This window comes from Manis pentadactyla, chromosome 2 (genome assembly GCF_030020395.1).
Source record: "Manis pentadactyla isolate mManPen7 chromosome 2, mManPen7.hap1, whole genome shotgun sequence".
In the NCBI taxonomy this organism is placed as follows: Eukaryota; Metazoa; Chordata; class Mammalia; order Pholidota; family Manidae; genus Manis; species Manis pentadactyla.
In genome coordinates, this window is record NC_080020.1 from 200,447,665 (window position 1) to 200,475,536 (window position 27,872).

At 35.2% G+C, this 27,872-nt stretch overlaps 1 protein-coding gene across 1 annotated transcript in view; it reads left to right on the plus strand.

Moving 5' to 3' along the window:
* The window catches only part of LRPPRC (leucine rich pentatricopeptide repeat containing), a 113,187-nt gene extending 85,537 nt beyond the window's left edge, over positions 1-27,650 (plus strand). The window contains exons 28-38 of the mRNA XM_036925620.2: positions 4,786-4,928; positions 5,064-5,172; positions 7,945-8,071; positions 13,229-13,317; positions 16,948-17,152; positions 18,976-19,115; positions 19,246-19,361; positions 21,801-21,875; positions 23,644-23,728; positions 25,702-25,844; positions 27,495-27,650. Of these exons, the coding sequence (XP_036781515.2) occupies positions 4,786-4,928; positions 5,064-5,172; positions 7,945-8,071; positions 13,229-13,317; positions 16,948-17,152; positions 18,976-19,115; positions 19,246-19,361; positions 21,801-21,875; positions 23,644-23,728; positions 25,702-25,844; positions 27,495-27,551 (1,289 nt within the window). The 3' untranslated portion in view covers positions 27,552-27,650. The remainder of the gene's footprint in view (positions 1-4,785; positions 4,929-5,063; positions 5,173-7,944; positions 8,072-13,228; positions 13,318-16,947; positions 17,153-18,975; positions 19,116-19,245; positions 19,362-21,800; positions 21,876-23,643; positions 23,729-25,701; positions 25,845-27,494) is intronic.
* Positions 27,651-27,872: the final 222 nt, after the last annotated feature.

The following is a 27,872-nucleotide window of genomic DNA, read 5'->3' on the forward strand; positions in this document are numbered from 1 at the left end:
ATTGTTGGTTGCATTGAAGTACACATTTTACAATGTAATTCTTAAACCTTTGGCTTGAATGATGATAAAATTCTGGTATACAATACTGAGGTTGTTATATTGAATGTGTAGAATTGAAAAACTTATGCTTTAGACATTTAGTCCTTAATCTGTGGATTATAACCTGTGTTCAAGTGCTAATTCTCTCCCATTCCCTGCTCTTTCTTCCTTTTGAAGAACTATTTCGTGTTTAAATTCCAATTTTATGAAAACTGCAAAAAAAAAATTTCTGTATCCAAATAAGTTTCAGCATTTAAAGTAGTCCCATAGGAAACCATATAACTTCCATTCAGAAAAAAATCATTCAAGCCCTTTACTATGGTAGCTTTGAGGTAGACACTGCAGCTGTTAAGGTCCTGCTCTGCAAAAGAGACCTATAACCAGGACTGACAACGCAAGGGTGAAAGCAGAGCTGTAAGAATGCACGAGGCACAGTCGTAGTCTGAGGGGGGTGGCTGAGCGTGAGAGACAGCCAACGTCACAAACTTCTTTTTCCTGTGCAGATGACCTTTTGCTGTTGCTTAAAAAAAAAAAGGAAAGGAACAACAACTTTTAAGTTCCATCTTAAAACGTCCTCCAGGGATAAGCAGTCTTTGAGATTTTTTTTCCCATTTTCTTCTCCTTAACCTCCTCTGTCTATTCTGTTGGATGCCTGCCTCCCATTTCTTGCTCTGTATTCAGGCCAGCAGTCGGAGGAACTCTAGGGTGAGGGCAGCCTCTCGTGAGGCCGGAGGCTGGAGGAATCATTATAGAGAAGTATACTTTTTAACCCAATGTGTATACTTCCCACCTTCTGTACTGCTATCAATAGGTAATGTGAGTGTGATAACCCGAATCCTTCCCTTTCTGAAAGAAAAGTAAGCTGTCTTCTTCTGCATCCCCCTCTCTCCATTATGCCCTCTGACTTGGACCTCCACTGAAAAATCCTTTAAAAAATTTACAAAGCATTATGGACTCAATTTATTTGGAAATGAATATATGATATGGAATGATATATGAAATGTGGTCCTATTTTACTTCAAATATCCATATTTTGGATTGTGGATTTTGAGAAAATAAGTTGTTTGACCTACTGAAATTTGTTACGACCTTATTCTTTTTCATTATGTTATTTTAGCCCTTGAAAGGGGTTGGATTAATTATTTTTAGATATTTGTTGGAGAGCAGTTTTGTTTTCTTTCTTTTAAAATAGGACCTCTCACACGTGTACACACTTAATTTTTTTATGAATTACACTAGAGATATGCACAAAATGAAGATTACTCAGTGGTTTATGAAAGCCAAGATTCATGTAACTAATCTAGATTAAGAAATAGAAATACTAGCTAGAAATACTAGCTATATTAAAATTGCTTTCATTTTCTACTTATTCTGTATAGTAAGATGTTCACAGGTGATGTTACAAAAATCTGTCATAATTCAAACTTCAGTTTTATCCTTTATAACACGTTTTGACATTTCATTGTGATAGTCTTGCAAAATTCGCTCCTACGACCTACAATAGACGTTACATGAATGAAACAACCCTCACCTGCATAAGGAATACACTGTTTCTAAATGACAGTGTTTTTACCCTCTTACTGAACATTTTCTTATGTTCTAAACATTTCAATTTCTTTACATATATACTTTGTTCTTTGTATACATAAAGCACTCTATCCAAAAATAAAATTGCCTTATATTTGTAATTTTGCAATAAAATTCCTTTGAATCTATTTTTAAAACACCAACATTTACAACTTCAGCATTTATTCTACTTCAGAAGTTACTTATGTACTATTTTCTTCAAGTACTTATGGCATTGGCATTTCTTTCACACTGTGTGGTCCTTTTTCCCCCCCTCCATTATTATACAAATAAACATGAATATATTATAAATTTCTAAAGATTCAAGCAATACAGTAGTATACAGAGCAAAATGAGAAAATTTCATTGCAGCCACCCTTCAGAGGTACTTGTAGTTTGTAGATCCTTCCATTCCCCTGTCTCCATGTGTGTCCATGTATTTTATTATATATACACCTGTTACTTTGATTGTTTTATACTCTACATTGTGTTCTGTGACTTCTTTTTTTAACTTAATTTGAAATAAATTCAGAAGAAAAGATAAACACCTTTTCTCCCTTTAGTCACCAATTTTAAATACTGGTGTCCTTTTAACCTCTCAATTTGATCATGGGTTTTGTTTTTGTTTTTTAATTTATGATGAAACTAATTTTTCTATGTGTTTGCGTGCTAATTTGTTGTAGTCATCATTCTTTTTGGTGCTTAAATTCTCTCCCGTCTTCAGCCAGCGGGAACCCCTTCGTGCTGGCTCCTACACCTTCGGACGCACCTTGTCAGTCTTGGCACTCCTTTGTTTTCAGGCAAAACAAGGTGATGCAGGCTTACAGGGCATGAGTCCTGTCCCAGACCTGGAGCCTCATTTTAGAGAGGAATGATTTTAGGACCATGATCAGGTGATTGACAAATGGGGAATTTGTCAATTGCCATACCTTATCAGTAATATGTAAAAACTTAGCTTTATAATTAAAACCCTGAACTAGAAAACCTCATCTCTTGTTTAATACTGTAGAGATACTACAGGCAGTGCCAACTGTTGTTATAGGCTGTAGACATAAAATATAGCCCCACTACTGTATCTGTTGTAAAATTCACTAATAGTATCAAAAATATTGGACGTTATAGCTTAAGAGTTCTCAGAGATCATTTAGTCCTGTTGTTCTTTAAGGAAGGAGCCTTCAGTTCCAGGCAGGTGATGGGATTGTGGAGGCACAGTGTCTGTTTTCTGGTCACAGCCCACATTTCTGGCTGTTTGATTCTTTAAATAACAAGTATGGTCATTGTCTTGGTAAGAAAGAATTTTAAGCCCCAGAGAGATAGGAAAAAAGCCATGGCCTTGTTGTGCCATTATGACATTTTACAAACAGCTGAAGATTTTGGCACATTGACTAGTTTGAGTGCCTCAAATTTTTGTTAAGATTTTGTGAGATAAGTACATTTTGAAGAAATTTTTTCCCTGTAAAAAAATCCACATATATGTTTTATATATAAACTGAGTTTTGTGCTATATACACTAACTCTCACTTATATTATGCAATATTTTCTTGTTGTAAGTTGCTAGTCCATTTGAATAGGTGCATCTCTGTGATATGTCCTCCCAAAGCATAGAAGCTTTTCATATACTTTGTGCTTTTTTTAAAGGAAGAAAATTATCTTCCCCAAGTTCTTTAATCAGTCTGAAGGCACAGAGTTGTATCTATCCACCTTCTCTGAGGTGTTTGGAACAGCTACATTCTCTTAAAAATAAATCTCTTTTAAAAGCCCCTGAGCAGTGCTGTTCTCAGCTCTTGGAAACCTGACCTAAATGTGTCTTGCCACTGTCCGTAGTACCCCCTGCTAGGGAGAAGTCATGTTCCACCTTCCCCCTTCTACAGAATTAAAGATTCTGGGGCTTGGGGTTTTGTTTTTAATTTATTTAATTAAGTTAATTTTATACATTCACCTCCTTGGAAAATTACTTTTGAATTTTATATTCCATGAGAACATTTTAATGAAGGAAAAGCATCATTTGCTTATGAGAGTCTGGTTTTGGAAATTGACAATTTAAGGTTTTTTTTTATTAGACTGATTTTATTACAGAAATATGTATAAAATCACTCTGAATTTTAGGTTAATTTCTACTACTACTTGGGCCATTTTTTAGTATATTCTGTGTGAAAAGTTAGGCTGCAATCTTTGTTTGACCTGGGGAAATTTTCCTCCTTATTACCTTTTTCTTTATTACAGTTTCTGGTGGAGTGTGAATATATTTGGGGCTCTTTTTTAAATATTTTTTTTAGTTCCAGGAGTCATTAGTGACCAAAATACTTAGCTTTTCAGTTTTGGGGGAGTCTAGGAAAATCCCATTTGTTATAATATTTTGGTATTTTTTAGAAACAAATTTACTTTGTTTTCTGGAACATTTGTGCTCTGAAACAAACCCCCTTCCTAGAGCTGACTATACAATCAAGATATTCCTTATTCATATGTGAAAATTTTAAAAAGAACACATTAAAAGCCACATTTCTGTGTTTCAGAGTTGTATTGAACTTAATGTCATATAACATTGTCCATATTTTGATCTAGCTTTTAAGAAGCAGAAGTTTATTAATTTAATGACTTTTTTTCTTCAAAACCAATTAGAATGTTTAAAAATAAAGTCTTGCTACTAAGTTTTTGCTATTTGTGAAGACTTTGTTATCACACAGAAGGAACTAAATTTTTCAGTGTGAAGGAATCTGCCTATTTCCTTCCTTCAACCTGTAATACTGACTTAATCTGATGGCATTATCTGTTGAGATGAGAAATCTGTCACACACTGCCATAGAAATTCTCCAAATCAACAGAAGAGACAGAATTCTCCCTACTCACTAAGTGAAAGGTTTGTGGATTTGCCACTTTTGAAGAAAATCATACATTTGCACACTTTGAATCATTTTAAACCCTTGGCTGTGATCTATACCACTGCGTGCATGTATCCATCATCACTCCAAAGATTAATGGACATAATTGAAGTGTTGTTTCTGATTTTGGTTTTAGCAGTGGGCAATTTCTCAATTACTTGGTCTGCAGTCATCCTGTTCCTTCCCCTGGAGGCAGTATTTGGAATAATGCTTCCTTTGACACTAAATAAGAAAAAATTTAATCATTTTCATGAATTATACTTAGTATGTTCATTAATTTATGCTTAATCAAATTTTACAGAAATAAATGGTGACTGGCAAAGAGCCGATGCTGTCTGGAATAAAATGCAAGAAGAAAATATTATTCCTCGTGGGAAAACATTAAGATTATTAGCAGACATCCTTAGAACCAGTAATCAGGAGGTTCCGTTTGATGTACCTGAGGTAATTTTTTTTAACCTGTAAGCATAACACATTTTGTTGTCAGTATAATTTTAAGTCATAGATGAGCCCAGTTTTATACTGAAAAGATTGCTATGTTTACCAGTTTTTGTTTAACTAAATAATTTTGTTTTTAAGTTGTGGTATGAGGATGAAAAACAGTCCTCGAATTTAACAATACCTTCACTTAAAGAAACTAATATGGAGAAAGATCTGTTGAATGCCTGCCACTGGAAGAAAAACAAAGGTAAACATGAACACTGGGGTCTTCTTTCTAATAGCAACATGGGATCTAAGCCCAATAAACTAAAAGTGCTGTAGGATAGAGATGGAACTTGTGTGTGTGTGTGTATATATATATATATATATTTTCATTTAACAAAGACATTTTGGGGCAATTGGGAAAAATTTAAATATTGACTAAGTAGTAAATAAATTTAAGGAATTACCTCATTTTATTAGATATGACAGTGTTTGATTATTAGGAAAATATCCTTAAATTTTGAGATCTATAATAAAATACTTAGGAATTAAAAAAAACAGGACTTATGTAATTTATTTTAAAAGTATTTAAGCCATAAAGAACAAAGGTAAAGCAAATATGGCAGAATGTTAATAATATTGTTAAGTGTAGGTGATGGGTATATGGAGGGGTTCTTTATATTATTTTGTATATTTCTCTGTACATTTGAAATTTTTCATAATAACTATAAAACAGGTATACTTTTTAAAATCAAATATACTTTGAAAATAGCATGACCATGCATGTTGTTTAGCTAATATATTTATTTTATATTTCCTTTTCATTAGAAAGCAAAAAAAAAATCAGGGTGGTAACCACCCATACTGAAAAAATACAAAGCAGTATCTCAAGGTTGGAGGCAGGACATGAGCCCTTTTCTTGTTCTGTTCTTCCTCTAGTGGTAAACTTGGCTGAAGCCATGCCTTCCTCTATTATGACTACTTTAAAATTTTTATAACTACCTTGAACTCTCTGATACAAACTTTCTTACTGCATTTTAGGTATTTTCATTTTAGACTCCATTGTACTCTATTGCTATTATCATATATTATTATTGTCTCCTTTATTTCTGTGAAATTTTTTTCCATAGAATGCTACCATTATCTTTAATTCCTTCAATTTTTGTGTGGATTTTGAAGTACGCTTTGTAATAATTTAACCATTATGCAGCATATATTTTTTGTTTTAATATTGACATTTTCAGCTCTGTTCAACAGAATCACTTTAGAAATTTACTTAACTAGAAATTCTTGACTTAACTAGAAATCTTGCGACACTGACATTAAGTGTATGAAATAAGAGTAGGCTAAGCTCTTAATGCTTGCTCAGTCATGCAGAGTAGCTTCATTCTTTCTAAGTCATTCTTTCCTTTGCTGCACAGTCTATGTATCCTTGAGTCTTTCACCAGGTAGCTATTAAACTTAAATATAGAGTTAATTATCATTATCAAACTATTTAAATATATTCTAGTTGGAATTTTGATTTGACTGAGGTGAATATAGGGCTTGTGTATAGTTTACGTTTAACGATTCCAGAAATCCTTCATAGATTGCCTTTTTTAAAATTGTTTCTTTTATTTAAGTAAAAACACTTAACCAGTTAACCAAATAACTAAATATAATGCAGTATTTATTATAAGTGTAGAGGTATATCCCTTTTCTAGTTTTAATATACAAATTATATTTGTCTTACTGGTTTTATCCTGTTAGTTCATTAGAGTTTTTTAGCTACTTTTGTGTATATCTCAGGATTTGAATGTATATTTCCATTCAGCAAACTAGTGAACTATTATATATGCTTGTTGGGAAGTAGACAATAATTGCATTACATCTGACTTCTTAGCTCCCTTACAAGGAAAATATATGCATTGGGTAGTGAACAATAGATTCTGTTCTCCTTAGTTAAGATGCAAATATTAATGTCATACCTTTTCTCTCTTGTTTTCTCTGAATTTAGCTTGAAAGGATAGCTAAGTTTTTGACATTGTCAATTCAGTTTAATTGAAGAGCAAATGCAAACTCCCCCAACTTATAGATACAAGTGTAATTTCTGCTTGTTCAGAAACATCTAAAGTAGTACAGAATGTTCTTCTGACATTAATATATTCATTCCTAGTTGCATGTGTCCTTTTCCTTACATTGAACTTTATATCCATAGAAGGTCATATATGATAGTTCGGTTATGCCCCATCTTTATTATGATTTGTTTATATACACCAGAGAATGGATTATAGTTTCAGTTGGATGTTTATAGGCAGACAATTTTATTTCAGAAAAGTAAGTGACTGAAAAGTGTAGTTACTGCTCTTTTGGTAACATCTTTTCATTCGCTGACAGTTATTGTGAATGAGTGAAATAAAACTGTTAATCAGTCGAACAAATGTTGCTTAGTTTACTTGTTAGATATCTGTATATTTGAAAATTGTATGCTTTTGTATAAGTCCTGTCGTAGCCAAAAAATTTGATCTCCTAATTTTAGAATTATAGGCTATATTCTCTTTAATGCTGTTGTGTTGAAATGTTTACCATTGTAACCACCCACTTATAGATTAAAGATTGCTTTAAAATGAATCTTTTGCTCCCCTCAATCTAAATTATACTTCTGTTTTATTTGGACTTTAACACTTATTTTGCAATTTACTCTCAAACTAGTATCATCTTATGACAGACAAATTCAGAAAAGCCATTTCTCGTTTTTATTGACGTGAAAATAATTTATTGACTTTAGAAAGCTAATATGAAACATAATTTTAACAGGAAGCTCTTTAGGCACCATCCATTTGTATTAAGTAGTGGTTTCCAAAACTGTCACTTTGTTTTTTAAATCTGAATAGAGTGACCATTGTCTGCTTGCGTGGTCTGTGTGTGTGTCTCTGTAGAGTGGTGTAGTGGATAAGTGTTAAAAGAAACCAGTGTGTGGGTTTAGGGCTTTGTTTTAGGGTTTTTTCCCTCCCTTTTTTCCATTTCAGAATAATGTCATCTTTTTTTTTCTTCATAGATGCATATAATGTTTTCCTCAGTGCACAAAAGCAAAACATAGTGTTTGACAGTGAAACTTACGCCAGTCTTATAAAATTACTGTTGGCAAAGGATAATTTTACAGAAGCAATGAAAGTAAAAGATTTGTAAGTATGAGTCTATTTATAAAACTTCTCACTTAAAATATCGTCTGTCATTAGGGTTTTTCTAATGATGTATCACTGTCACAGTTGCTTAATTAGCCTCAACTATCCACAAAAATCATATGAAATGTTTTTCTAATTTTATGGGGTTCATTAACCTATAAAAAAATATAACCTTTACTAGCCCAGCATGATGTAGCACATTTTATTTACTTTATATAATCTTGCAACTGATTTATGATGTCCACATACAGAAGAGTAATTGTTTATCTTATTCTGCTTTTTGTTCATCAGCTAATCAATGTACCTTTTGTGGTGGTAGCAGCCTAATAATAATGAAGATGCAAGGGTTCAGATCTTACTTGAAAGCTCTATGACCTTGGGAAAATTACCTCCTATCTCTGAGCTTTAGTTTTATTTTCTATATGAGGAGTGGATGATGATAAAACTTACATTAAAGGAGATAGAATTAAGTAGAGAAATATAGGTAGGTAACATTTAAATGCCATTTCTCTTTCCCCTTCTGTTGTTTTCTTGTTTTATTTTGGATTTTTTTTTTTTAATCGGCTTGGTGGTGGTGGTGTTGGCAGTGGTAGTTGTTTTCTCTCTCTGGCTAGTCCCCTAGATTAAAGTTTTCTTACCTGGTGTGTCAGTTAACTGACTCTGCTGCCTTATCCCAAGGAATTGTCTTGAAAGATTGAGGAAGGGCCTTAGAAAGGAGTAGATCAAGGTCACGTGCTCTGGAATATTAGACCTGTGCTATTGATGAGGTAATAGCCTTATTTTCAGTGGCAAAGATTAACCTTTTCCTACTTTGTTGTGAGTTCTGAAATAATCTGTCTTGGCTAATTTTTGGCCTTTAAAATTTTAAGTCATAATACTTTGAGACCGTTAGAATGTTGAATAGAAAACGAATGCTTACTGTTGCAATTTGCTGGAAAACCTAGTATTGATATTAGTATTATGTTACAGTTATACCACAGGGCTATATGTACTGTTTGTGTTTCAGTACATTGTGAAAAATGTGTATAACTGTACTTATCTATGGAAATGTGTGTGTGTGCGTATATATATATGTACAGTATGTATATGGATATATATACAGGTACAGTATATATATATATATATATATATATATATATATATATATATACACGCACACACTACACACAGTGTATATATCTGTGGTCTTGGATCATCTATGTCTTAATACAGGACAGTCACACTAAGATTTTTAAGTTCAGGTTTTTAATGTATTCTGTGTCTCATTTGAGTGTTCATTCATTTGCTAACTATATCACCTATCTGTAGAATATGCAATACATCCTCAATCAATGACTTGGAAAATTTCACATTAAACAGCATCTTGTCATCTGTGACCATTGAAGTTTTCAAGGGGATGTGGATTTTTTTCCTAAAATTACTCTTCTCAGAAAATTATTATTTGAACTCCCTATTCCAACACTACTCATACTAAATCAAAGCCGTCTGAAGCAACAGTGATTTGGGAGGAAGGGGAGGCAGAAAAAAGGGAAGAGCATTTTGTGTTGGAAATTGTGTATGATTAAGTAAGGGAATAGACACAGAGGGAAAACTTAAAAAAAACAACAACTTACAATCCTGAGGTTGGTTACAAAGACCTGAAATACTTCTGAAAAGTAGTTTTTTTCAGGGAAATAGCAAATATAAAAGCATTTCATGTAGTAAAGATTCTATTTTGTGAAAGTTTTACTGAAGTGTATGCATGTATATATCTGTGCACTGGTATGTAGTATAAAATATAATTTCCTAACTACGTCTGACTGTGGATCTCAATCAAACAAGTGTGAAAGCTGCTGAACTGGAAGATGGTTGTAAGCATAGCCCTTCTGTTTCCCCTTATGCCCACAACCTGGAAAATCTAGATTCATCTTCTTTTCTTGTCTCCCTCTTTAGATCTCTGAGAAGACTTCTTGAAGGCGCTTTTATTTTAGCTGTGTGTTCCTTGCGGAAGTATTTCCTAGCTGCCTCCCCCCATCAAGCTGTATGGGCCCAAGAGAATCTTAGATGCAAAGCCTTAGAATGCCCAGAGGTGCCTAATCTGGGAAGTGGATGCACCCCCTTACCATTGGTCCAATAGGATGATATATCTTAACCGTGGAGAATTGTATCTTGGGTTAGGTCTCCACTGGGTACTTCTGAAAGTAACTCTGTACTGGGAATTCAGAAGTGGAAGTTGGAGTTCCTGTTCAGTGAATTATGTTTCTAGAGGAGTGTCATGTACTTTTCTGGATTCATTTCCTGATTCATTGCCAACATTTGACTAGGTCGTCTCTTCCCCTTCCAGTTCTGTGTCAATGATTAGAGTAAACGAGTCGTTGCTTTTTAAATAACCGTCTTTATCGTAACATGGTGTGATCAAATGTGCCACTATAGCAAGTGGCAGTACCCCCTAGTATTCCAGAACTGTTATTCTCAGTCTATACACAGCAGTCTATTGTTATAATTACCTAGTATAATTTACCTACAAATAATGCCACTTGTTCAGTCTTAAGAGTAGTAGTTTTCCCTATGAACTAAAAAATATAATCTTTGTTTTCACTATACCTTTTTTGTCTCTAATGTGTTACAGACTCCCTTGACTGCTAATGAGATTTCTTCAGTTTTATTAACAAGGTCATGTAACTTACCAACAAGTAATGGGCTACAAACGTAACAGTATCAGCTGCCTTTATGTATTTTTTAAAGAAACCAACTTTTTCATTTTTAGTCAGAATTTCAACATTTCCTCATGTTTCAGAATAAAAATGTCAATATAGGGAATCCTTCCAAGGGAGCAGAACTGCTTATTCAAAGAGCAGTAAGGGATATAAATTATTATTTTAAATCTTTGATCTCTGATACCACTAAACTGGATTCTTGGGTAATTTGAGAATCATGCAGCAATAGCTCTGCTTTATCTTTTAAGGCAAGCACTTCATTTTCTCTTGTCTCTACTCTTAATTCATTCTATCTAGAAATAATACGAAATCCATCACTGATGGTTTTTACTGGATTGGCTGGTTTTTGTTATCCAAAGTAAGATAAATTATAATCACCAACTAATGTCCTATATGTGTGTTATGTAAGTTACAATCCATCGACTAGTCATTGCTCTGAAATCTCTAATGTGAAACTTTCCCTGTAATACTGTCTTCTTTGGTTAAGACAGATTAATTTTTACAGTTGATTGTATGTTCAAAGATTCATACCTCTTTCCCTCTGTAATTTTTTCCTCTATTTTTGCAGTTCTATGAATGAAAAGAAAATGCATAGAATTCTGTGTTGTCCAGTCCAGGAGCTACTAGCCATATATGCCTGTATAAATTTAAATTAATTAAAATTAAATGTAATAAAGATTTCCATTCCTCCATCACAGTAGCCATTTAGCCATATGTGGCTGTTGGCTACCCTGTTGGGGAACATGGATAACGAATATTCCCATCATCACAAGAAATTTGATTTGTCAGCCCTGAAGTAGTTCATCTTCCAGAGGAAAGATCAAAATGATGGGTCAGAAGTAAACTTCTGTTGTATTTTATGGATAAGTCCAATGCAAAGATCTCTACCAGTAACTTCTGTAGGTTTTCTCCTTTGGCCAATTGGGAAATACATTTTGGTTGTGACTGGTTAGTTTCTGTAGAAAAATATGTATGTTCAGGATATAATAGAGCCAAGAGGTTTCTCTTCCTTTTTATCCCCACTTTCATATTTGTATTGAATAGACAGCTTCTTGCAATAGGAATAAATTATTGAAATAAAATGTTCCGTGTTTTGAGATTTTTTGAAAGGTTTATAGTTCACACTTAATGTCAGTTAAAAGAGAAGTTTGTTATCTCATGGCTTTAATAAATCTTAGGTGATACTTTCAAGTAAATGTGGTATAATACATGTAATAATGTTGGCATAAGAAGTGAGCTTAATTTTAATAGTGTCTCCTGTTTCTTTAATCATGCTGAAGATTGAGAAAGTAAATTCTGTGTGCAGTTTATAGTCTCATGCACGAGTTGTTGACTTAAGAGCTTTGACAGATGGGACAAAGGAAAAAAGTCCAACTGAGCAATGGGTGCTTTGGTAGGATTAAGGGGATTTGTCGGGGGATAAGAAAATCCTACATCCAGGGACTGCAGGGGTGAACCTCAGAGGCTGGAAGTGACTGAGAGGATGGGTACTTGCCCGTGTCTTTGGAGGATTTTCTTGGGATTGATGAGAATAATTTAGCAGTGACCCTGCTTTCCTCACAGTCTGCTCGGCTTATAGATGTTCATGTTGGCAGGTCGGGGCTGCTGGCAGCACAATCATCACGGAATTTGATAAGACAAATGGCAGCAATTGCATTTGTTCCCTTGACCTGTGGAGATTTCCTAATCGGGATATGAACCCTGGGGGCATTATGGATGCAGAAATTTCATCACAGAGATGTACAAACAATGTAGCAAAGAGACATCTCTCGCTAGGTTTTTAAAAAAATTTTAATCAAGTAGGTTTTAGTACTAAGGAAGGCAAGTGTTTGCTCTTGAGTTTAGGAAGTTGGGTTTTGTTTCAAATTTAAGGATCAAGATTGTATGACATTTTAAATTTTAATGTAACAGTGGTTTTCGTTCTGCAGTATATTCACCTTTAAAAACTATGTATCTAGATAACAAAAATTTGAAAATTAACCAAATGATATGGTGTTAGTAGTATGCTTCAGTTTGTATTTAAAATAATACAGTGCTGAAAATAAATGTTCATTTTTGTTGCCAAAAGAATAGTTTTACATTTTATAATTATGGTGAATATGGAAAAAAAGAGGAGAAAGTATCCAGCTTTGGATATAACAGAACAATGCAGGGCATGCAGTTATTTTAGTCATCTAATATGTCAGCATTCAAGAATCTGAACCGATTGTTTAAAAAAAATCTTGTACTTTGTTTCTTTTGTTGCTCATTTCCAACTTTGTCATCTGTCAGAATGCAAAAAAAAATTATCCTTCTATAACCATTGACAGGATAACACAAAAGCTGTCTCCAGGTCGATATTTTGCAGCAATATTTTTAACATACGAACAGTAGTTTTTATAATTTCACCTTGGTGCTCAACCGTTTATTATCGTATCAGAAGCATGTCAGTAATTCCTTTCTAAATGTCTGCTTCTTTTAGCGCTGAGACCCACATCAAGGGCTTCACACTGAACGATGCTGCCAACAGCCTCCTCATCATAAGGCAAGTTAGGCGGGATTATTTGAAAGGTATGTCACAATGCTTGACCTTTACGTCACATTAATGCCTCTGCAGATTTTTCTTGTAACGCCCTTCGAATACTTGGATAAAGGAGTCCATTTAGCAAATTACCTGCTTATCAAGAGCCTTTTGTGGTAGCTGAGAGACGTAAATTACTGTACATGCATTTATAATACAGCTTGAATATGAATGTACTTGTCATTTGACCACTTAGTCCAGTTTCCATTCCATTTAACACAAGATGGGTTTTCTTAAGATGAATCACAGCTCTTCAGACATGCAAAATTTGTGTTCCAGAATGAGAGAAAGTACAGGCTTTCAAGTGCGTTAAAATTCACAGCACAAGTCATTTTGCTTTGGAAATTAACATACTTTAGAGCATCTGAAACAATTCCCAGCAGTTATTTCTTGCATATTGTGTTGGTTGTGTGTGAGATAGCAAATGAGTTAAATTGAGTGTTAAATGTGTGGGATTGTGCACCAAGTGATTATAATATTGATTTTTAAAACTTAATCTAATACTTTTTTAATAGTTTGTAATACCAACAGCAGTAAAATACAGTGTTTGTTTGGAGTTTGCAGTTTTTAAATTAATATTAAGAGGATAACACCAGAAAGATGTGGAGATGACTCTAGGGAGGATTGGGATGAGGGCTGTTTGTCTGCTAGAGGCTGCTTATGGGTTTGCAGAGGGGTGGATTTGGATCTGGAGGTCTTATGAATATGTTCCCAAGGGGGAAAACGATGCATCTCTTAAATTTTAGGTAAGCATCTTTCTACATTTAATTTTACATTTGAATTTTAGTCCATAGAGGTGTACTGCAGTTTTGCCAATACAACAATCCACTTAGGAAATCCTTAAGAAAGGTTGAAGATGCTCTTTAAAACTGTTAAATATTTTACTACCTTTCTTCCTAATTCTGTAAAGGGGGGTTATTCCTTACTTGCATGTTTATAATTCTTATTTTATAAATAAACATTTATAAAATGTTTATGAAATATAAGTAATTACCTCCCTGAGAGAAAGTTGCTGTCTAATTGTGTAACTTTAATGTTGCCTGTGATAGCTTACTGTGCTGGTCTTTAGATGTCTTAACTAATTAAGACCAAGTACATGAAGAGTTCTCCCTTGGCACTATTTCTATCAGCATTCCACAAGCAGGGCCAGCTCATTTAGACAGTCTTTGGATAGGCTTAGGTCATAATTGAGTGATGTAGGGTTTGTTATTAAGACTTTAAAAGCCTTCCTTTTATTTTCAATAAAAAGGGGTTTTTGGTCAAGTTGATAATTTTTATGTCGAAATGATAATTTTAAAACATTGAAAAATTTAATTTGCTCACTGTATAAGTAAGCTTATTCTCATAATTAGCTTATATCTGTGTAGGTATAAAGATGAGGGTAAAACACTTTTTAATTTCAAGGGGTTAATTTTTTTAGCTGAATCTGAACTGAATTTGTTTAATTTGACCACCATCCTTTACTTGTATGTTGGTATCCTGTGAAAACGAGAAACTTTATGATGGAATTTCACGACTATTCCTAGCTATTCTGTTTACTGGGGGGTTGGCTGAGAGCCAGAGCCATGAGCCCCTGTTCCCCCATCACCTGCCGGCGCCCGTGCCACCACAGACCACCCTTCGCCAGAGTCAAGTGATCATCGGTGAGGGTGGGAGTGATGTGGGCACTGCCTCCATCTCCATACTTTGCTCCATGGCTGACTAGTGCTCTCAATTTTTAGAATCCCTTCTCTGTTTGAGGTTTCTTTCTCTCAATCCCATCAAAAGCAGGAAGAAAAATAAAGCCAATTCAGTCTTAATCTAATTTTATAAACTAATAGAGTTCTGGAATACTAATAGCTCATACATGGCACCTTTGCAATATAATCAATATTACTAGTAAATAAGGTGACAGGTGAAAATGACTCAGGCAGAGGGGTATGGATGGGTACTATTCTTGGTGTCCCTTAAGTCATAAATTGTAGAGATGTCACTCCCTGTATGGGAGTATGGTGTGGTTCCAAGGTCCTGTGCTTCCGATAGAAATAAAATGATCTCTTTTCTTCCACCATCTACTCTGTCACGCACACATGCACCCATAAATACAGTCCCTGGAATAATTGCCCCCATAGTAACCCCATGAATCTTTAATTCAAGCAAAGTATTTTGCTGGTGAGGTTAGATTCTGGGATTGGTGTATAGCAGTATGACCTTGGGCAAATTATTTAAACTCTGTGCCTCAGTTTCTCACCCATAAAATTGGTACTGACTTAGAAGGGTAGTTGTCAGGCTAGCTGCTTACTGCTGTGCATGTGGTAAATGCTCAAAATATCTTGTAAAAGCTCAATAAATGCTAGTACTGTAGCATCGTCATTATCTTATTTTTGTTGTTATTTTTATTCACTTGTGGGAAGATCCTCTCTCGCCCACATATTCTTGGTTAATAAGAGTATTGCAAAGTTCATTATCTGTATGACCACCAGTTAAGTTTTTATCAAGTTGATTTTCTACAGCTTACATTATTAAAATAACATTTTTTGTTTTCTATATGTACAAGTGTATTTATAAAAGTTATTGAATGGGCCTTTTTAAATACCTATTTTTCTCTTCCCCCACTTGAGAATCACTGGTTTACATTGCAGACTTGGAGTAAATATAAATTGTTTATTTATGCAGTAATAAACACTGAATTCGTTGTTTTTTTATGATATGCTTTTAATAGACTGTTTAATTATTACCCTTTCCCCATTCTTCTGTAAAGGATAGGCTTTTCTTATTTGAAAGCTGCTTTGAGAGTCTAAGGTTTGTCTAGGTGACATTTCTTTAATTGCTTGGAAGCCGTAAAGTTTTCTTTGTTAGTGGTTGTGGTGATTGTTGGCTCAGTATTACATTTTCCTTCTAGTCCATCACTTTATTTAGTATAATGGTTTCACTACACTTGTACATGAATCAGTAAATCAGAAGGATATTCTGTATTTATCCACAATCCAAGTACTTGTAAATATAATACTTAAAACTAAAAAACTCCCATGACTATATATCCATGGGAATCTGATAAGTTTTATTTTCTTTGTAAAATGAGTGTAAGAAAATACCTGTAAGATATTTAATCATATAAAATAAATTTGTTAGTGTAAAAGTTGAATGTTCCAATTGGCTGATCCTGTGATCAGTCTTGTTTGGACTAGAAGGAGACATTGGAAGATTTTGATAATCATGTAATCTTTGAGTATAATAAAATCAGGGAATGTATGAATGGGGGTAGAAGTTACGTGGTTTGGGAAACTCTTTCACTTTAAAAATTCTTTCTCATCTATTTTTTCCCTGAACTTGTCAACTTTGAATAAATAACTTAATAACTAAAGGTCATCCCTGAATGGAACTCACATTCCATCAGTAACATTTGTATTTTCTCTGACTGAAAAATTTTCTCTAGTCTCCGATTTCTTATATACAGTCAAATGAATCTTTTTTCTCTATGTTTCTCATAAAGTATTAATATTTTCTATAATCTGGAATAAATTATTCATAGTTTTTTGTGTATAGCCTTTTGGTGCTCATACTTAGAAGGTGGTTTTCAAAATGCATTAAACTTTGTATGGTTCATATAAGAAAAACTGTCACCTGCTCTTCTGTTGTAGAGGCTCTCACAACACTGAAAATGGCCTTGGATCTGGAGCAGATTCCTTCCAGGGTAGCAGTGACCCGCCTTATTCAGGCATGTGCCTTGAAGGGTGATGTAGAAAGCATACAAGTGATTCAGAAGATGACAAGTGGACTTGAAAATTCAATTGGACTTTCAAGTATGGTTTTCATCAATAACACTGCTTTGGCACAAATAAAGAAGTGAGTATTTTCCAGCTTCCTTTTCCTCCATTAGATACTAGAAGGAGCACTGCCTCAGGTACCACCTTTTAAAAGCTTGTTTAAGCTATTAGAAACCATATCAACTGGAGGAGGAAATACTGATGCCAGTTGCTGATTGGTCTCTATTAGGGAATAAATTATATGCTACAAAATGTGTTTTAGCTTTAAATTAAATCTTAGCATAAACAACATTTATCAAATTTTTCAGATTAATAAAACTTGCTCCACAGTTGGTAACTTTTCTAATTCATATATGCCAGGCCCTTGTTGTCGAAATACTATCAGAAAACTGAAAGATGAGTTTTCGTTTGATCATCAGCAACAGTTGAGGGTGACACGCTACTAGAACATTCTGAAACAGGCAGGCATGCTTGTTAAAAATATGCATTTTCATTTTCCCCACCCTCCATCCATCCCTGGCAGTACACACGCACGAAAAGGGAGGCATTGAGAGGTGACTGTTTTCACCACCATCCCTAGATTCCTTGTTGAGAATCACTATGGTAGAAGTAAATAACAGCTTGATTTTTGATAACCTCACTAGCAAAGTACTCTGCTTGAGTTAAAGGTTCATGGCAGTAATTATGGAATTGACACTCTTCATACTTTTAGAAAAAAATGTTTAGTAGGTTAATCTTATATACATTTAGTGGGTTGTGATATTAAATGCAATGTTTGTTTTTGCTTGTTCGTATTTCTTTGGGCACAGAAGAAGTTGTGTTTTGTTCATATTTTCCCTTTTGAAACTATTTCCCCAAATAGAACTTTACACTTTCCCTTTAATAAGAGATTGTGATGATTTTACATTAGAAGATGAAGGAAATGATCCAAGTAAGATCTGGATGAATTTTTAAATGTTACCATATAAATAATTTTATATGATGTAGAGAATATGTTTTTATTCACTATTAAATAACTCTCTAACTAAAATCCATAAGAAAAAAAATTACTGTAACAGGGTGTTAGAGAATTCCTATGATTTAGGTCTTAATTCCAATATAAAATTGATAATTTGGATTTGGAATGCCATGTCATAACTATAAAGTATCAATTAAAGAGTACCATAACCACAAAGATAGTCTTAAAGATAATTTTTATCTTAACTTGTTAAATAAGGCCATGTAATTGACTTTTTTAAATGTAAAGTGTGAAGGTACTTTTTTCTGAGAATTTTAGTATAATTTGAATATTTTTCAAATGTATGTAATACCTGACAAAAACAAATTGTTGTGAGTGTGGATTGAGAAACATGAAAACACACTTTTTGAAGACATCATCGGCATCTTTAAGAATCCTGAGATGTAGATTGTTGTTACTCTATACAGTAGTGGACTGTATTCAATACTTGCAGATTATAAAGATTATCTATACAGTAGAACTGTATTCACTACTTGCAGATTATAAAGATTATCTATACAGTAGACTGTAAAGATAAAACACTTAAGTTTTCATTTTACATCCAAACAGCTACAACATCAAATTAAATATTTAAAATAACAGTATTTTATTAAGGTATTATCACTAATCCTCCTGTATATAGTTGTCTGTAGAGCAGTGTTTTAAAACAAGCAACTACTTCAATTATTGTAGCATAAACCACCCAGCGATTGCTTTTGGTACCTGAATGTGATTGGGTTCAGCTTGCTTAGTGTTTTTTATCCAGTTAATTGTAAATATATTTTCTTTTTTCCTAAAGTATTTGCATGTGTGAATCCTAGAGTAAGTTCTTAACTCTTAAACACCTGCAACACTAATACAAAAACAAATATTTCTTTATAACTGATTTGACTTTCTTTTTATAGCAATAACATAGATGTTGCAATAGAAAGCATTGAAAATATGCTTACTTCAGAGAATCAAACTGTGGACCTCCAACACTTTGGCTTGACATACTTATTCAGAAAAATAATGGAGGAACAGTTGGAACCAGCAGTTGAAAAGAGTAAGTTGGCTGTTCTTGCTGAAAAACACAGAAGCACATTTTCTGTTTAGTGAGACTGGAGCAAATTATTTGGTGGATGAGTTATACCACTGTTTAAATGAAAAATTTTTCTTACCTGTCATTTTTTCAGTAAGCATCATGGCAGAAAGATTGGCCAATCAGTTTGCAGTTTACAAACCTGTCACCGATCTTTTCCTTCAGTTCCTGGATTCAGGCAAGGTGGATGATGCGAGAGCTCTCCTACAGGTAATGATCCACCACATATGGAGCCGTTGGGCTTGTGGCTTGTGAGAAGTAAACTGAGAAATTACTAGACATAGCCATGCGGTAGAACACCATAACTAAAGTGTGGTTCTGCTAGAACATTTAAATTCCATGTGAATCAAGGTTGCACGACAAGGACTGGATTGTAAGTTGTAGCTTGCTGGTTTTAAAGATGTCAGATCAGACTAGAAATGTCCTTAGGTGTAAGGGGGAGCATGGGAGGAAGTGTTTTGCTGAACTTATTTAAAGACAAATGTTTTAGTGCAGATAGGTAATGCAAAACAACTCCTTTGATTTCCTATTTTAATTTCTCTAATGCTCTAAATACTGTGCATCACCATAGCAACACAGTTTGCAAACAAAAAGTAGGAAATGTTTGCTTTTTAAGTACAGCTTCTCACTTGAATACTCAGACATTCTCAATGCCTTATTCAAGGTTTATTAAGAATTGAATTTGCTTTCTATTCACTTGTGTGTCACAGACACATTAAATGACAAATGCAGGTCTCCGTGGCCCGCACTCCAAGTTAAATTAGCAATCTTCAGGGAAAGAGACAACTGCATTCATGCCATTTTAACGGCACTAAATATAAAGCTGTGCCAAGTGCCGACTGAACGGTGGGTGATCTGAGCTGCCACTGGCAGTGTACACAAACAGGCACCGCTGGGGAGCCCCTTCCCAGCAGGTGGCAGTCAAACAGTCACCGTGATCCCGCCAAGGGCTGTGTTTGTGTAGACTCCTGTGTCAGGTTGAGGCCTGGGACCAATTTCTGATAGTAAATAGTATTATATTCACTTACATTTTTACAAGCTGAAAATATCTTAAGTGGTAGATAGGGAAGGTGAAACTGTATCTATATGCTCAATTTAGATCTTTAAAGTTCATCTAGTTTGACAGTAGGATCCAAGCCATTTTGAACAGGAGCTCTTGAGAAATTTCTCTTTGTTAATAGTTTTGTAAAAAGTATTCATTGGTACCACCTTTAAAGCTTTTTTACTTTTGTTCTTAGAAATTCTAGTTAATTGGGAATTTTCTTGTTTGTTCACTGTTTTTCTACTTTTAACAGAAAGGGCACTTTATGGCTGATAGGGATTTCAGGAATCTTCATTGGTCTGTCTTGCCACCATTAGTGCCTAAAGTTCTGTGTTCAAAGGAATGGCTCTAGGTATTTGTCTTTGCGTATACATCTCTAAGAGTACCTGCTGGGTGTATGCCTATCTAATTATATATGTGATAGCATTCATTCAAGTTTAACGCTTTGTTTTGATTGCTCTTGAGACCGTGGCACTTGGTATTTTATCTACCAGCTAGTTCTGAGCTATAATCTTCAAGGCTCTTAGAGGGCACAACTGACAGCCGCCCTGGGTGGGAGGCAGCAGGGAGGTTGCCTGCCGCCCCCAGGGCTGCGTGTGCGCCCGTCGTGGTCTGGCTGGGGCCCTTGAGGACAGCTGAGAGTGGGCGCAACGGCAGCTGTTGTTTGCTTTTCATCCCGTCAATAGACTGAGGTTTCAAATGGTGAAACCCTTTACCCGTCTTTTACTTGCTTGTCAAACAGTAAAAGATGATGCTTGCCATAGTGAAGAATACTTTATTCATATGTCGAAAACATCAGTTTATAATGTACATGTTCCATGTGTCCCCAAAAGTTCTTTTCATGCTACTCATTTTAGTATTGACAATGTTCTAAAGCTTTGAAAGAGCAGTATGCTTTTAGAAACTTAAGAGAATGACATCTGTGATGAGTGTAAACTAAAATATTGTCTTGCCATATTTGATTTTACTATAGCGTCTAAGATTGGATAGACACTTGATTTATCTGGTCTGTCATACAAACTTTTTTTTTTTTTTTTTTGAGTGTAACTTTTGTCTCTTTCTCGAGCACTGGCTGTCTGTTGCAATGAAAGCCTTTTATAAAATAGAGAGATTGAAATCAGTCCTTTTGTATGCATAAGTGTAGGTAATTATACTTTAAAGAGAACTTGCTTTGTACATTTTAATTTTTATAAAGAAACGAGCAGTTATCTCCCTGACACCTTATTAAATGTATAATTAACCTTATGATCCCTAGCTCACTTGTGAATGCTTGGCAGAATAATTGGAGAGGAATAGTGTTTCTTTTTTTCCTTTCTTTGCGGTCCCAAACCTCATTCTGTGGTTGTTGAAGCATTAGTTTAATTTTTCCCTTTTCTTTTGAAACAAACTTTATATTTGCAGTGCCAAGGACAGCATTCACAAAAGCTTGGCATAGCTTGCACTTGTTTTCTTTTTCCTTGCCTTAAAAAACTCTGTCTGCTATTAGGCCTTCCTATTGGTAATAATACATTACTGTATCACTGTGAACTTTCTTAATTGGAAATATTCACCTTAGTCTGCCTGTTTATTGGAAACCTTCACTTACTGAATGATGTTTCAATTTTTAGAGATGTGGTGCAATTGCTGAACAAACTGCGATTTTCGTGGTGTTCTGTGTCAGGAGCTCGCAGAAACAAGGCCAGGTACTGTGCTTTACTTGCTGACAAATAACAATGCTCTAAGCCAGGTTTTTTGTTCAAGTATTGAGTTTTTCATAAGAGCTTGTTGGCTCAGGACCTTATCTAGAACACTGTAGAGATTGAAGACTTTGCTTGGCTCTACTTGTTTATTTTTGTGCATGTTGATACGGAGTCAGTTCTGGCTCCTTAGTTGGACTGCAGATGGAAAACAAGGTCATGCAGTGAATTCTCCACTCATACACTTGGGCATGAAGAGCCCCAAGGAAAGACCCTTCCTTTGAATGGGTGATGAAAACCCCGTTGGTCACTTAGACATTTAGCAGAGCAGAAGCATTGCTGCAGGAGACCTCCCAACTCAGGGCATCTCCTCTCCGTGGCTACCTTTGACCACTTGTCAGGCATAAACCTTCTGGAGATGAGCTGTTTGGCTTTAAGTTTGTGGTATGTGCCACAAATCATCGTTCTCAGTTTGTAAGTTACCTTTTTGACACTAAAAGGGGTATGTGTATGTGTACATAAAGAAGAACCAAGTCATGTTTTTTTTTTATCTGATTTACCTGTTGAGCACTAATAACCCGATTCTTAATTGATTTGGGCTCGTTCTGAACTTTCACAGTGAGGGCCAATTGTGTTCGTATGTAAAATTGTAATTTTATGTGAAACATTTAGGTTCTTTTCAGTCTGAGAGGATTAGTTGTCCTAAATTTACATACATATCCCCTACACATACACACACTGAAAAATTTTTTTTTACCTAATTGCACTTATTCTCTGGCCTCATGTATTTGTTTACAATAACTTTTTGAAGATACTCATTTGCCATTTTTTTTCCTTACGAAGAGACTTTTTTTTAAATTTGTGATTAAAAAGTAAAAGAAATCTAAAAAAGCACTTGTTCCTCCATTTAAGGGGCTGTGCCAAGTACTTACTGCCTTGCTCAGAAGATGGGACAGGAAGTGTATGTTAATATATCTGCCTAAAATACGTCTCCCAGGAGACTTGAAATTGCAGGAAATCCTGAAAAGATGCAGGTCCAGGTATAGATTGCCTGGAAAAAAAAACGTTATAAAAAGTGAGGATTTTTTAAAATTCCAGTTACTGTGTCTCCCAGTGTGACAATAGAGTAACTAAGCCAGATTTAGCTTCTTTGGGTGAGATAGAAACCAGGTATCTATACCTATAAGGGTATGTAAAATCCATCTTTGATTTATCCAGCAATATTGGAGTGTGTTTGGAAATACTGGGTCTCACTAGGATGTGGCAATTCTGTATTCACTACAGGATCTAAAGCCATACCTCTGTCTAGATACTCCTGAAAGCAATAAAGTGAAAATTCCAGTGAGATCTGAAATTGCTCTAGTATTATATCAAGTAGGTATATAAACTTAAGAATGTTTGACTGAATGCTTCACATATCATCTAAAAATTTTGGCCTCCTTAAGATACGGTCATTTTCTTTCTCTTCTGCTCTTTAGGATCTCATAACTTTGTGGTACGGTTAGCAGTTGACAAAAGAAGCAATTTTTATGTTTGAGAAAAATACTCAGAAATGCAATTGGAATTACATTAACTTTTTAAAAATGCTTGTTTGTTTTGGCTGTAAGTTATTAAAATCAGCATCAGATACACAGAAAGAAAAATAGTCCATGCAATTGAATAGGCATTCTGTTATAATTATTGTCAAGATTTGCTGATATAATGTCCATATATCAGTGTTCTATTTCACTGTTCTTTTGTGTTGTGGTAATGTGACCTGTATTTAATTTCCTAGACACCAGTTCTGAACTCTTTGTTAGAACTGATTCCTGAATTAACCGAAAAGGAAGAAGCATACACTTCCATCATTAAAAGCTACGGTAATATGTTTAATCTGACTATCTTATTTTAGTGATTTAAATATTGGTAGGGTAGTCAGTTAAGTTAGTTTTCAGCTCAGAGGCATAATCCTCAGTATCAGATCATTTATGGTATAAACTTACTTAGCTTTAGGACATGTTTTAGAACTATAAGAAAACTGAAATTATTCATATAACTTTAAAATAAAACAGTATCACTGAACATCTTCCGAGGGACCCAGGTGTGTTGTATAGGATCCTAAAAAGACTTGGACGTGCCCTCAGGTTTACACATTGGAACCAGTCCAGTCTCCCCAAGAACCTGCCACCTTAAACATACTGTGAACTAGGGGTACATTTGAAACTATAACATGGCTTTCCTTCTTGCTCCTTCAGTACCTTCCTGCCTGCTTGGCCTTTGAAATAACAGACACCTTAACTGAAAAGTGGGCCCTGAGATTTTACTTTATGTTACAGTTGAAATTCTAGTTTTTTTAAGCAGTTTGTTCCCTGATTGCTAGCCCATCATATATAAAAGGGAACCAGGCTAAAGTTTCCTCAGTAATCAAGATAACTGTTAGCATTTCAAAGTTAGGATCACCTATCTACCTGCCACCCTCCAGTTCACTCACTTGAGGCAAGAAGTAAATAAAGAACTGCTTTGTTGGTTTTACTGTTGGCAAGACAACAGACTGCAATCAGAATTGGTAAATTGAGTCCCATTTTTTCCACAGAGGGGAGCATGATGTACTTCAAATTAGAGCTATAATCATAAACCTTTGCAAAGTTACACTTGGGGAATTAGCAGGTATTAAATAATAACTAAGTAACATGAAATTGTGTCAAACAGCATGAAACCGCTACTAAAGTGTGTAGACCTGGTGGGGAGAGAAGGAGATCAGGAAGTAGTGAAAGGCATGATGGGAAAGTTTTCTGAACAGCTTCCTGGAAGGTGGTGGAGCCTGATCTGAGCCCTTGACAGTGGTGGGGAAAGGATTTGGTCCCTTAAGGGGGAGAACAAAGGATTTCCACAGAAGAAATTGACTTCCACCCAAATTGAAGATCTGTTCAATTCCAGTGAGAGTTGGTGAGTCATTCACCCTCACTCCCTTGGGGAGATTCTCAGATTGATCCCTAAATTTCCCATATCCATCCAGGAGACTCACCCTGGAGCTGCTAGAATTGGGATTGGTTACGCAGCATCAGTGCAGGCTCGGGGATTGTTAGGTGACTTAGCTGTAAAAAGCTAACGTAAAATTTTAAAGTTGAATTACCAACAATACTTGTCAGCAGAGCCCTTATATTCTCAACAGTAAATGCAATAACAGAATTTCTGCTAATCTGCCACGAGTGGAGAGCCATCTAAACTTGGCTTCTTTGTCAGTCTTCAAATTAGAGCTATAATCATAGCTCTTTGTCAGTCATTTAAGTGAAATACTAGTGTAACTTGTTAAATAAAAGTATGTCGATTTTCTGTGTATATGACTGTGTATAGATTTTTTTAGTTCTCGTGGCTAGCTATATTCCTCATACTTGCTTGTTTTACAGTAGGAGGCTGTATTAAAAGTCTTTGTGTGTTGTTTAGCTGATGATCGTGATATTGATGTAGATGCAGATGTCCACATAATTTACATGCCCCACCACAGCAATCCCTGAATTAGTAGGATTTCAAAGTGAGGTTTTAAGTAGAAGAGGTTCAGTGTGTGTTTACTCTGATTGGTGGCTTCAGTGTGGTGACTTTAACCATCATGGGTCTTTAAAGTTAGCCATATTTGTCATTTTCATTCTTCATTGTAAATAATGTTGAGTGAGAGGTGTGGGGAAGGAGTGGGGGAGCTTGTAGATTCTGAATGTGGTTTTTTGCCAGAGGTAGTTAAGTATTCGTTTGCCTCAAAATAAAATAAAAAGGATCCAGAAGTCCCTGAATGACTAAGTGTTTGGGGAGAAAAAGAAGACACTTTATTCTTATTCATGATTAATATCATTTTCTTCAGTGTTGGACAAAGATGTTGTGTCTGCTAAAGCACTATATGAAAAATTGACTGCAAAGAATATAAAATTGAACGGTCTGTTTCTAAAGCGTTACGCAGATTTGCTGAAGAAAGCAGGAGAGTCTGTCCCTTTTGCTGAACCCCCTGTGAGTATTTCTTAATTAAGGGGAAAAAACACCTCTACAGATTTATGTATGCTTCATAAGAATGTGTTAAAAAAAAATGTCAGTTGACTACTTAATTACATGAGGATTAGATCTCTGTGAAGACTCCTCAGGCGAGGCTTCATAACTACATGTGGGCTCAGTCATGCCACGGGTCTGGCTGGGGGAGAACGCAACCCTCTGGGTCTGAGGTTAAAATACAAGGTCAGTCTCAGACCTTCAGCAACAGGTATGAATTTAACAAATGTCCTTGGTGTGGTTCTCTGATAATTTCTACTTGAAATAAGATTTAATGGCTTGTATTTCAGTAGCCAAGCAAATTGTGTCACTCTCTCAGTTACTTGCTCATTTTAAGTTGGTTTTTATTTCTTGATCTAGGCATTTTTTTTATTGATGTATAATTGTTGTAACGTTATATTAGTTTCAGGTGTACAGCATAATGATCCAGTATTTGTATATGTTGGGAAATGGTCACCATACTAAACCCAGTTAACATCTGTCACCATACATCATTATAAAAGGTGTTTTTCCTGTGATGAGAATTTAAAGATCCACTCTCCTAGCTACTTGCAAATATACAATGCAGTATTATTAACAATAGTCACCATGCTGTGCATTAGATCCCCATGACTTACTCATTTTATAATTAAAAATTTGAGCCTTTTCACCTCTTCATCCATTTTGACCCTCACTCCCACCTCAGACAAACACCAGTCTGTTCTCTGTATCCACGAGCTTGAGGTTTGGTTTGTTTTGTTCTTTAGATTCCACATATAAGTGAGATCATACAGTATTTATCTTTTTCTGTGTAATTTCACTTAGCATAAGGACCCCGAGGCCATCCATGTTGTCACAAATAGCAAGATTTCATTCTCTGTATGTACCACATCTTCTCTGCCCATTGATCCATCAGTGTGCTTAGGTGGCTTCTGTATCTTGGCTGCTGTGTAAATAATGTGACCCTGAACATGAGGTCGCAGATATGTTTTTGAATTCGTATTTTCATCTTCTTCACAAAAATGCCCTGAAGTGGAATTACTGGATCTTATAGTAGTTCTATTTTTAATTTCTTGAGGAACCCTCATACCACTTCCTTAGGTGCTGAACCAATTTGTATTCCCACCAACAGTATACAAGAGTTCCCTTTTTTCCCCCCATCCTAGCTAGCACTTGTTAGTCTTGTCTTTTTGCTAATAGCCACTCTCAAAGGTGTGAGGTCATACTTCATTGTGGTTTTGATTTGCATTTACCTGATGAGCATCTGTCTCTACATCTTCTTTGGAAAAATATCTATTCAGATCCTCTGTACATTTTTAATCAGTTGTCTAGAAAATTTTGTTTTATTTCATGTTATTTTTCAGACAACTCAATCTTCCACACCTAGGCGTAATCAGCATGTTGCATGCACACACACAGCAGAGGCTCCTGGTGTGAGCTCTGCCTCTGCACTTGGGGCCCTGGACCTGGCGATGGCCTAAGACTGGAGTGCCAGAGCCTGAGGGGGCAGCCGCTGCCGTGGGCCAGCAGGCTTTGCTACCAGCTTTACAGTTCTTGGAATTTTTAATTGTGGTACCATCATCTCGTGCTAGTAACTTTACCTATACGTTCCCTCCCTTTGTGTCTCCTTAACAGGAAAGCTTTGAATTTTATGCAAAGCAGCTAAAGGAATTAAAGGAAAACCCTTCATGAAATAAGCAGTCACTACTTTATTTTATGTGTACTTGTGATTTTGTGTCAAAAATGTTATTTTTTAAATGTATTTGAGAGGGCTAAATAAATAAGTGAAAATTACTTTGTTTATGTATTTTTATTTATTCAGAATACATAATAATTCAACATCTTATTGATTATAACTGTATGCATGTAGTCACTAGACTTTTTTCAGTTTTGCCTACGATGCATATCTATGGCATTTTCTTTGAGGCTCCTGATGTATGAAGCCATAATTTTTCAGGGTTCTTCTCCCCATTGACTTTTCAAGTCCCTGCTGTTTCCTTCCTGATTTTCAAA